The sequence below is a fragment of the Lampetra planeri genome, chromosome 38 (genome assembly GCF_965212315.1).
Source record: "Lampetra planeri chromosome 38, kcLamPlan1.2.h2, whole genome shotgun sequence".
Lineage (NCBI taxonomy): Eukaryota > Metazoa > Chordata > Hyperoartia > Petromyzontiformes > Petromyzontidae > Lampetra > Lampetra planeri.
This window is the reverse complement of record NC_136144.1, coordinates 7,637,578-7,650,069: the sequence shown is the minus strand read 5'-3', so window position 1 is coordinate 7,650,069 and position 12,492 is coordinate 7,637,578. Positions and strand designations below refer to the sequence as shown.

The following is a 12,492-nucleotide window of genomic DNA, read 5'->3' as shown; positions in this document are numbered from 1 at the left end:
CGTAACCGCAGCAATCGTTTTCTTGGGCTGCGTCTTTAATGCATGAATAAATACGTTTTGGTTTACCGTTGAAGTCTCGGTGGCCCTGCGGATTAATGACACTTGCATGGTTTTAATTTCTTCACCTAAAACTAACAATTCTCTTCTTGTTTTCAGGAAACCTTTTAGGAATGTGACATCACTAGTGAAAGGTAAAACATTAAGCCATTCTATTTTGTTTTGTTTTAACCTCCCTGCTTCTGTTTTGTGTGTTACTCGGAACCAATGCTGGCTTTTCCCAACGTGCAATCTGGCTTCACTTTTCAATTGACCCGAGCGATGGTGTAAAAAGTCGGATGCTGCCACAGCAGTGTAACGGTCGGCACAATTGGACCTGCAATCCAGAGGTTGCCGGTTGGGTTTCACCTCCCGGTGTGCCGCAGTTGAAACGACAACGATGCAAGTTTTCTAAATCGCACCCTCCTCCGCAACCACCGCCACAAACAACAGTGTAAAATGGGTTCACCACAGTCGATCGGCGCCTGTGGTCGTGGAAAATGTGGGGTACTCCCACCTCTACCAAGGTGTCTGGCCTGCGTGGAAGAGTAGGCCAAAATAACCCCGTGACGGAGGCTCCTCTGGAGCGCCCTCGAGTGGGATCCCCTTCGGCCAGCAGTGATGTGGGTGAGCACTTGCAGGGGCTGCACCTGTACCTGTTCACCCTTTGTAGTTTGATATCAACCAACAGGAATGAACTACAGGGAACGATTTAAGGGGTTCATAGAGATGGCTGCACAGTTGGGCTCAAGACAAATACGAGCAAAGCAAAAGTCGTGTAAAGCAAGTGGGATAAGATTTTTTTTTTTTTCGATGAACACAGTTGGAAACATTTTTTAAAATATATATTCCTAGGGAAACTTTCGAAGGCGACTTGAGATCAAAATGATACAATGGAGGCGAACAAGAGCAGGAAGGAGCACTCCGGAGAGCTGATTTAGTCTTTTTTTGTATCATGATAAGCAACATACCCACTTGTCTAATAATGAAATTTGCAATCCGAGACAGACAGAGGAACGCGTGGTTTGCGGGGGGGGGGTGGACACGATTTAGACATCATACACATGATGGCTGTTAAAGAAATAGTGGCAACTGGCCTTGTGCAGTACACTGCTGGAACAGATGACCGTTGGATGAGACTGGTAAAGGAATGGCAGCCAAAGCAGACATCCAATAGTACCTCCTATTAGCACAGTTGGCTATGTACGGTGCGAAAGAAGTTCAGAATATATACAGACCTGTCGTAGAGACGGCAATCACGTGCATGAGAGGAAATGGATTGTGGTATCACAGCACCATTCTGGATCGCAATGGCATGTGGAGGCCTTCATCCAGCAGTGGATTGATCATGGCTGAAGATGATTATTAGGCATACATTACCTTTTAGGCTTATGGAACAAATGAGACAGAACAAAAGAGAGATACTTTGCCAAAAACACGCTCGGAACAAGATGTAAAAAGGAATAACATTTGTATTGAATCTCGACCATGGATTTTGGCAGGCGTGTGATGCATCACGCGTGCAATGATTGGTTTGCCACCCACACGTTTAGTTCGAGACAGTGTGTGCCACCTTCTGGGGACATTCAGGAGGATTTACATCCACCACCTTCGCTCGTGCGTGGAGGCGGCCTTTTGACACCAATTTTCAACGGGAGAGACATCCCTTGAAGGATGCTTGTGAAAATCCACATACGATGACGCACACAATTATACAGCTGTGGCAGCACAACTTGTTTGTTCACGGTGGCTTCCGGGCCTGGCGTATTCTCTGACCCGTTGTGCTTAGGAGACGTCCCTTTGCGATGCCGCCCGCCTCTGCCGTCACGCTGGTTCTGGCCAAAAATCCAAATCGTTTTCCGACCGAACGTGACGTTAAGGACCACTCCGAGAAATGACATTGCTTGGTTACAATTAGCTGGCACTGCCAGCAGTTGGAGGGTGGGGGGGGGGTTAGCCTATGGCTTGGCGTGTGTTTAACCGCTTCCACTTGGCTTTCTCCCTCGCTCCCTGAGAGAAACCCAAGCTCGCAAGGGAGGCGGGAGTTGAAGGTTAAATTAAATGGCACTCCGCTAATGTATTGCTTGCTACAAACTTTTAAACAAGCGCGGCCGGCGCAGAAGCTACGCGCGCTGCCGTATTCTCAATGCATTATTCCAACAGTTGCTGCTGTCGGTGATCGATATCGCTTACAGCGCAAGGCGGTCGTTGTTCTCGATGAGTGCGTGAGTGACCGATGTCAATTCTAACGCTGTCGCAGGAAGTGCTCGCAAGCTGAAATGTAGCACGGCTCTTTAAACCTGAGTATTACAAAAATCTGAAAAAAACCAACACGTGAAAGTTCGATGCCCTGAAAAATGTACAGCCCGGAGGTCGATTGGTTTTACTCAACCGAAATGTTTTAATTGGTTTAAGTCTCATGCTAAAAACACACATACAAGTCCTGCATTCTCGATAAACCAATTTTAATTGATCGTTGGTGCCTGACACTAAAGCCGATAGAAAACAAGCATCGCTCACTACCGGCCACGAGTTTATATATATCTCGCATTTTTCAAGTATTTAATGGATTTGATTTTGCAAACTTCAGAGAGTCCGCTTCAATCGACGAGCCATCGTTATCTGCCAAGTGTTGCTGTCATCATACGCTGTGTTGTCTATAGCTGGCACGAATAATCCAAGAGGTCGAGCGATGGACAAAAAAAAATTGTAATCGGCCATCGTGCTGACGATGACATCTCTAAAATAATCTGATGTCATGGCGGCTTGAGTATTGCGAATTGTTAACTAGCTCGTCTGGTATGCAAGAGGTCGTGGGTTCAATCCTGACCCTAATGCCTTTTTTTTGGAGTTTGCATGTCTCTTTCCTTGTGGTTGTGTGGATTTTTCTCCGGTTCCCCTCCACATTTTGAATCAACACTCGTTTAGAGTATTTGGCTGCACTAAATTTCCACGCGATAAGCCACTTTGAGCTATCATCTGTGGCCAGGTCACTTCTGAAAAAGAGCTATATAGCTCAGTGGGCCTTACCTGGTAAAATGAACAAACATTTGAGTTTCTGTTTAGTTTATTCGCCCGCATCTTTGCCGATTCTGCCGCAGATGCCTCCGAGGGAGCGCCAAGAACGTGGGACAGGGACTTGTGCCTCCTCCCCTCCTCCCCGTTCGACCGGCGCGATCGCCTGGGCCAGGGAATGACGACGGAGTCGCGCGGCGGCCGAGCCGGCTCCGTCCGAGCCCAGCCCTCGACCCCATGCGCTCCCCCCGGAGAGCTCGCGTCCCGGCGGCGACGGCGGGCGGACTCGCTGCCCCGTGCCAGCACGGGACCCCCGGGACCCTGGAGGGTGCCGGCACTGAGCAGAGTTGCCGTTGTCAAGTAGCCGGCCACCGCGGCGGTGACGCCGGGATACGGACCCGGCCAACTCTGGCCTCCTGAGCTAACACAGCCTCTGATACCCCCTTTTCCACTGGCACACCTGAGCGAAGCCAGCACGGGGGCCCTCACAGTAACAGGTGGTTTTCCAATGGCTATTTGCTGCGCCGAGCCAGAACCAAACTGTGGTCTTGGGGCCAAGCAGGACCAGGGGTGGGGATAATTATACTTTCGTTGTGTGTCATGTCGGTCGCTACGCCGAGAACACGGCATCGCCATGTCCATCTGTGTACACCTCGACTCGTCCATTGTGGTTGTGACATCTGTGGCTCGGCTCGGCTCTGCTTCTGCAGTGGAAAAATAACCCGTCGCCTCCTGAGCCGCCGCCGGGCTGGCTCGGCATGGCCCCAGCACGGCCCCGGCACGGCTCTGTTGTGCCAGTGGAAAAGAGTTACAAGTTGTAACCGATGCTGGACGTAATAAGGTACCCCCTGTGCTGGTGTGCACGAGCTTTTTTTGCCTGCCCTCCGACAAATGAAGTGCCCCCCCCCACCAGATTGTGCGAGCCCCTCAACAAACGAAGTGGTACGGGCTCGCTTTCTCTTGTAACCTGCAAGCATCACCTCCATGCATCATGCGCTGCTACCTCTTTACGTGACCGCCACGGCCACCCGCTCTCCCTCCATGTGAAGTACCGTAATGCCCATTGTTATTATTATCATCATCATCCCTGTAGCCGCTGCATAGCCGCTGCGATGAGTCGGCGCGCGCCTCCGCGTTTCACGTTGTCCGCCCCTTGATGAAGCTCGCGGCAAATGAAATCCCTCGGCCGGCTTGCCGATTTTGCTTTCGTCGGCGAGCCCCGGTCCGCTCCTGTTGCACAATCTTCACACAAACTTTTACAGAGTCAGTTGTGCTGCAGCTGCAGCACTCCGTCGCCTTGCTCATGGGTGGGGGACGCCGACGATGTGCCGGGCGACGCCCATTAGCAGCCATGCGATGAGGGCTCCGTGCACGCTGGGCGCTCGGATGATTATTTTTGTTGTTCGCGTTCGTGCGAAAACAGCGACGCTCCGATTTTGAACCAAATTCTCGTAACCTGCACGGTCACTCCTCGCGTCTGGTGCAGTTTTGCCGGCATGAAACAGCGGCAGACCAAACGGGGGGCCCCCGTCATCGATGCGTTTGTAATCGCCCTCGCGTTGCTTTGACGCAGGAAAACTATCCCGAACGATGTTGGTTCGTGCGAGCAACGTGCCAAGAAGCGTTAATGCGAATGTCGAAGCCAGTTCTCGCCGTATTGGGCCACAGGGTCCGACCGGCAGTTGTGGCAGAGGAATAATAATGTTATCGGGCATCCGAGCGGTGCACAGCACGACTTGAGAATGCTAAGACATGCATGCAAAGCCCTCCCTGCGGGAGGAGGCTTGCAAAGTTTTAGGAATGGGGAGAAAGTCACAAAGTCACTATGACATCTCCAAAAATAGCTCTGTAGACGTCAGGGCAAGTGGTCTATCACATGGGCAAGCCACATTCAACTTAACACTGGCATTTATCTACATTTAGCCATGGGTCTTTTAAACATATATAAATTTTACTATCATTTTTTCGTTTGTCTTCTGAAATAATTATACGATAGCATTTAATTCTGCCACTTAATGGCTTGTATGATTTGTTTAATGCAGCTTACAGACTCCCTCAGTCTGATTATGTAATCTTTGGGAATATTTCGTGTGCACCGTTCACTACTGTAATTTGCTTAAACTTTTAGTTTTTGTATTTATTTTAAGTATACAGAAACATTCCTTGCACGCATTCACAAATATTATTTCCGTTTATAGCCACGAGTTCACCTTTTTACTGTAGACCATCGTAAAACAATGGACTTTTTTTTACATTGTATTTTTGTACTCGGAATATTGTTACAATCAACATTATTGAATTTCACATGAAAGTAAAAACCACTGGTTTGGTTCGTGGGTGAACGAAGAAGAAAATGGCATCAGATTTCAGTTTTTTTTTCTAAAATTGCAGAATATTAGCCATTCTTTGCCCACAAAACATCAGCAGAAACTGCCTTTTCCACCAAAACGTGAATTAAGTCCCAAGTGTATTTTTCGAGTCAAAGCCGATTCCTGATCATCCATTTTTCAAGCGCGTGGATTTCAGATCTTCAGCCTTGCGGAGACCAATACCACTGAAAGTATTTTGTGTGCTTCAAAAAATGACAACCACTGTGAGTGTGTGTGTGTGTCTGCTAAACTTGAAAACGAAAAGTTTTCATCCTATTAATTGAAATCCGACTGATGAGATGTCAAATTGTTTGTGGGTCACATATATGATTATTCCAGATGTTTTGCAAACAAAAGTGATGTCACCCAATGCCACGATACCACGTGGTGGGAAAAAAAAACACTGATGTGGCATAAGAACAGTGACATCTTTTCCTGTGATGACATCCTTTTGGATCGATAGAGAAAAATACAATTCGAACCAATCCAACAAGTGTATCTAGGCCTGATTTTCGGATATTTCGGACCAATCTGGAAATTAGGGAAACATCCCTTGTTTTTATATATATATATTTATATTTGCTCATCTTGCCAAGTGCATATCATTTTTCACAATCGTGAACACGCAAGTGTGCTTGAGTGACAGACTAATTGAGAACATTTTTATGTGTATGTCATGCAACTCTCAACTGCATTGATGCCCCACCTGAAGTCATAGTGAGGTAATCAAAGCTTTTAGACCAATCTAAATGCAATAATGAAATTGTTTAAAACTCTCTCCCGAACGCTCTGTCAAAGGTGGTCAGTCTGAATGGTTCAAACATTGAATTATGCGTGAGCTGAGGTACGTATGTATGTTGAACTTCTTTTGTGCCGTACGTAGCCAATCATGCTAATCAGAGCTGCGGGGGAAAACAACAAACTAAACAGAAAATAACTTGGAAAAAAATTCGTTTTCAATTTAAATGAGGTAGCTGATGTGTCATCGCGGTTCTCCCACGCGCGTGCGCACACTGTCTTTGACGTCGCTTCACAGGAACAAAATCCAGTAGGCGTTAATGTCGTCAAACGTGGGGGGGCTACGCAATTCTTCCACCTCGGCCAATCCAACACGCAGATGACGGTTCATCATAAATTAGTGGGGTTTCTATAAACGGATCGCCTTGTACTAACACACGGGTGGAGCTACGCTCAAGCGCCACTCTGTTCACATTAGGACGGTTGTGAGCTCAAATGCCATTGGGGGTCCTACTCGAAGCATGATCCTTCTGAAGGCATTAGTGTACCACTTTGTGGAGAGTCAACATTGGTTTGCCCTATGCAGTTGCTAGCTCAGGACTGGCAGTGTAGATATAAGCCCCAACCTTTCTTCCTAGGAACCATGGAAATACTTTGGGCTCCTGCCCAGATTTGGGCCAAGTGGAAATATAGCCCCAAAATAACTCGCCTGTACTTTAGATAAAACCCACAGTACAAACGAATTAATCACACTCCCGAGGTCCACAGAGAACGGTTAATTAACCCACTTGTAATACTGTCATCTCCCGACCAAACACGCAGTCTAGTGGCTTTTGTGGAGTTTCACGGATAAACACATTGCAACAAAAAAAAACCTTAGCTTCCAGAGCACCATATTGCATTTGTGCGGCACCGGACGAGTTTTAAATCTTGCGCCAATAGAAACTTTTAGTGATGAGTTCATTTTCACCTGCCCCAACAGTTGTTGCCACGTGTCTGTGTGGGAGAGCTGTAAGTGACACGGCAGTTCGTTCTTGCTCCTGCAACTTCTGGGGCATGTTTTTTTTTACTAATAATATTCATCGCAAATCATTTTTTGAGTTGCTGCAGATTTTCTAAGGAATTGATATTTGACTGCAATTGACAGAACAAATACATTTGCCTCCTAATTAGCGGTTTCACACAGCTCAAATGTTTACTGTTTAGAACCGTGTTAATGGAAAACTAGTTTGTGGGTAATAACCAGTGCTTGATTTTTGTCTTATGAATGGTCACTCATGATGGACATGGCGTGGGGAGACCTTCATCCAGCAGTGGATTGACGAAGGGCTGTCAGTTATATTTTTATGCATTTATCATTGTAATAAATGAGGGGTATGTGCATTATATCTGTTGATCTTGGGTAGGATAATTATTTTTTTGGGAATAATCATTATTACCATATTCTCCAAATTATAAGATGCTCTAAAAAGTAAAACTCACCCCAAACTTGGGCGTGTGAATCCAGTAGTGATACAAATCTGGTCTCGCACACACACGCCTACCCGATTATCAAAATTATGCATCCCACAAAATGTGCTTGAAAATATGGGGGCAATGAAGTGTCTTATATTCCAGACAATATGGTAATAATATCGTTCAGTGTGTCACTTGTGCCTGCCTGTCTGCTAATCTTTGCCTCAATGCGTCCCTATTGTTCTACATGTTCATAGGTGTGGATGTATTGAAAAGTGTGACCACTTTAAGTATTACTGATGCTATGAGCTTGAACAGAAGATGTTTAGTGAATACATTCACACATACTCGCTCAATATGAAATCTTTATCTCTCATTGCCCCAAATCGGCCAATTTATAATCTTACTTCTCTGCAGTACGTGGCAAAACACTGACCTGGTTCCAAATACTCACCATGACTGCTGTGTCATTGTACATTGCTTTGTAGATCTTTCAGAATCACAGTTGATGCTACGTAGACAAAGGAAAGATAGTGTCCAGAAGTGTGGAGTGTTTCCACTAACAATAATAAATTAAAATATTCCAAAAAAGTGAAAAGTTACCTTTGAATATCAAATAGTTTTCACAAGGCATTCAAACGTTGTATAATTTGCACACTCATTTTATGCACCGACTTGTATTGGTTTATGTTAAGTAATCCCAATAGATATTTTAATGTTATCCCATTCTCAATCCCTTTTTTGTCTGTTCTTTAGCATGTAGTCTTGTACACGGATGTCAGCCTATTAAGCTGTACCTGTTCATGATATACATACAATCTCATGCCAAAGTTTACATGAATAGACGTCATGTGCCGACTTGTAATACCGGGGCAATCAAGAACTGCTACTCATTAATCTATGGAAGAAGCTGGGATGTTGGACCTATAATTAATCAATACATTTTTTAGGTCTAAATAATGACGGTGGTAAGCACACTTCAGATGGGACTGTCTTGTTAAAAAAAAAAAAGTGTGAATGCAAACGATGCTGCCCAGAGCTTTCTGGGTACCAGGATTGGAGGCCAGGGGAATGACGCTCCTATTCATTAGTGACAAAGAAAGAGGCCTCTTGTGAATAAACAAAAAATATATATATATATTTTACAAGGTAAGGCCCACTAAGCCCATAGCTCTTTTTAAGAAGCGACCTGGCCACAAATGATAGCTTAACGAAGTGGCTTATGTGCGAATTTATAGCAGCCAACTGCTCAAAACCGCATGTTTCTAAATATGGAGGAATAAAATAAACCGGAGGACCCGGAGAAAAATCGAATCTACAACCTCCTGCTTACCAGGCGAGGGAGTTAACATCTTGCCACTGTGGTACCCCAGGGCAAAGTGCCCATTCTCCTCCCCTAGGTGGCCCTGCATGTCAATACCTGAGGTTTTTAGGTTTCATTTTCCAACACTTTGCACAGACCACCGCCTCAAAATAACTAAAACAGTTGAGCTGCTGGTCTGGATAAGCCTGTGAGAGCGTTTTGGTCATGCAATGCTGCACAACTTTGTATGTTGTTAAATATGCTAGCTTCTAGCCTGCATTGATTTTTCTTTTGTGATGTTTTTTTTTTGTCATTTACAGATTTGGCTTATAGTATAACCAATTACAATTACATGACGTGTATTTAACAACCCTCTATTTGAACCTGCCAAGGAAAATGACCACATTCAACATTTAAACAAATTGTCAGGGATGTCGCCAAATTTGTTAGCGCTTTACACGCGCGCGCATGACGTTGAGCAAAAGTGTGCACGTGCACACGAGCTCAAAGTAAAAGCGCAGCCTTAAAATGTCTTTCGATTTAAAGCTTTCGTGACTGCAGGGATTCATCTTCTTGGTTCTTTCGGTAAAGTCACGTGACTTTACCGAAAGAACCAAGAAGGTTAAAATGTCTTGTTCACGTCACTGTTGGCACAATGGCCTCCAGTAGAAGGAGCTCTAGAGAGCCCATCTAGCGGGAACTTTGACCTACTCTTACACACTGGCCCGTGTTCTTGGAAGAGGTGTGAGTAGCCACGCTTTTTACCCAAGGCCGCAGTTGGAATATGTGCTCGCTGTGTTTTAACGCCCGCACGCAAAGTGCCATTGTCCCCTAACCTTCTAAAAGGCTCCGCTTGAGTTTTCTAAGTGGGTCCTGTGAAACGTCCAACGGTGAAAGCCTCTGTGCGGTTTGTATTGTCTGGAGAATGTACTCAATATTGAGCATCAGAAGCTACCCTGTTCCATTTACATGGGTTTTATTTCATGATCCTCGTGTTGTGCGCACTATAAATGTGGGCCAGTGCAGGTTGCAAGTGTCCCATGAATAATTCATCTGCGCATAATTTCAACAGTCTGTCGTCTGCTATGATGGCAGTGTCACTGTGATGGCCTTTCGGTGGATATGGTTATGGAGAAGGACCACTAGGGGCGCTGCAAACATTAAAAATGAAAAGGGACAAAAAAGTTGGGGTTTCTGTCCGATCTGTTTTAAACTTGTGCCGCGTGTTGTTTTGGCACGAGGCCTGATGTTATGCTCCACGTACCGGCAGCTTCCTCGGATTCCTGAAGAAGCTTCGAGCCCGCAAACACATCACAGGAGAAAATACGGCTCAACCTCGAAAACAAACACGGTGAAAAGTGAAAAGGCCACATTTGGTGGGGCAGAGCAGACTGGCCACTAGCCAACCAGCTCTTAGCACTAGCCTCTACCCCTGACTGTGATCCCAAACCTAACCCTACACGTGGCTTGTCCCTCTGTTCACCTTTCACGTTTTGTCTTTACAACACCTACTCCTTGGTGCGGTCAATGAAGCGGACTGTGTGGTCGTTGCCTCGTCGGTTGAATAATTGAACACCTTGTCATGTTTCTCTGGTCAGGTGTTCCTTTAAGGGTTGATTGTGCTTTGTTAGACCTTGATCAGGCCCCACTTTCAGGATTGGTCAATGAGGAGGTTAATCTCTGGGTAAATAATTCATGGTTGAGTTGACCTTGGAAGAGGGCCCTCGTGGGATAGATTTGGATAACCAGACACTGAATTATGCCAGAGGGACAGGGCATTGCTCCTGCTGTAGGTTTACAACTGGCAATACTTACTGGGGGTTTTTTTTGCACAATTTTGGAGTCAACCAATGCAGGCCACTCTAAGGATTTTAATTCTGAGAAACCCTCATGGCCGAGTCTCATGAAACCAATGTTATCAGTGGACTCACCAGTGACAACTGAAATAATTCGTCCATTGAGAAGCGTGCACACTGTACTGTAAAGAACGGCAAGATATTTCCCAATTTTAAATCGTGGAAGAGACTTAATGTGACAAACCCCCTAACTGACCATCTTCCTGAAGATGGTGGACAGCAGAGGTGACTGTCTCCTACCAATGCCGAGTATTATATTTCTGCTGCTGGTAAGCAAAGGGTACTGTTACAAACGTAGCACTGGTAAGTGTTTTATATGCTGTAATAAGCTGACGTTTGAATCTTGCCCAGCACACTTTTAAATAAGACAGATTGTTTCCGTTTTTAAAGTGTATTTTAACCAGTGTCCTGGACAAATGCTTATGAATATAGTGTACATACATGACAATAATATACTGTATTGTAGTCAAGCTTTGCATGTGTACGTTAAATGTGGCGATTTAAAAGTGTATGTGTATATCTTTCTGTGTACACCAAAAATGAATTGTACAAAATGTCAAATCGTCCCAGTGTTTGCGTGTAATTTGCTGTTGCAAGATCGAATGGGGACCTACGGTTTATTGGTACAACATTACAATGCACAATTCACAAGGGATCAATGTACACGTAGTACAGAATGTTTGCAGGTGTATGCGCTATGTACATTACCTACAGAGAAGAAATTGGCTGTATTTTCGGATTTATATTTCGTGTTTCGGCATGTCCGACGTTTCGCTCGACATGTTTACATCTTCTTTAGGAACTGAAGACCGCTCCTGAAATGAAACAAGTTCCAGAAGAAGCTCCCAAGCACATGGGGCGAAACGTCGGACATCGCACCGACCAACGTGCAGTGGCACAACCCCGAAAACGCTTCGGACAGTGACACAGCACAGGCGCAAAAACCTACAGAGTAGGAAGGGGGAAAATACTTTCACATTTAAAAGAGCAATAACTATTTAAGACCATAGGATGACAAGAAACACCGAATATTCGTTTGGCGTCATCTTTTATACAGATGTGGCTTGGAAAATTAATGCAAATCCATTTTGTCAACCCTCTGCTGGATGACAGCCTCCTCGTGCTGTGCGGATCATTGGGGTTATTTGGACATACTTCACCACGCTGGTCAGTGTGAGTTTTAACTGTCCATGTAACCCCACAGCTCCATGAGAACCTATTGGGCATGGTGATTACCAATCCAAAGACTACCCAGACTTAATCCTGCTTGGAAAAGTAATGTTTAAAAATGCTTAAATTGTGTTAAGTTTGCTGTCTTTCCCCCGCACCTTCAATTAGCATGGTTGGATACGTACGGTGCGAAAAAAGTTGTACCTACGTATCCCACTCCATCACTACCAACATTCCCAAATTGCACGTGGAACCTTGTAAATGCATAGGGTGCAGTAAATGAAAATGGAAAACTTTTTTTTGTTACAAGAAGCGTGAGTGGTGATGTTGTGAATTGGAAAACCAGTGAATTTCAATTTTTTTGTTAAAATGTGTTCGGAATGGTTGCAAGTAAATATTGATTTGCTCAAATATATTTTGCCTTAAAATGGTCCCATCCCACCACGGGTTTGGCCGTTGCACATGATCTATCCACAGATATATACTTTGCTGATTTCTACATAATAAGACGGGCATAGATTAATATAAATTGGAGATAAATGTTATAAAG

General features: G+C 45.0%; 1 protein-coding gene across 4 annotated transcripts in view; it reads left to right on the top strand.

Annotated features, from left to right (window-relative positions):
- The window catches only part of LOC144731264 (membrane-associated guanylate kinase, WW and PDZ domain-containing protein 2-like), a 135,313-nt gene extending 123,980 nt beyond the window's left edge, over positions 1 to 11,333 (top strand). For 3 of the 4 annotated variants that reach the window (XM_078612303.1, XM_078612304.1, XM_078612302.1), the window contains exon 25: positions 3,138 to 11,333. In XM_078612303.1, the coding sequence (XP_078468429.1) occupies positions 3,138 to 3,415 (278 nt within the window). In that variant the 3' untranslated portion in view covers positions 3,416 to 11,333. Of the gene's footprint in view, positions 1 to 156; positions 192 to 3,137 lie in introns of all 4 variants that reach the window. The other variant, XM_078612306.1, reaches the window with a different exon arrangement.
- The last annotated feature ends 1,159 nt before the right edge of the window (positions 11,334 to 12,492 follow it).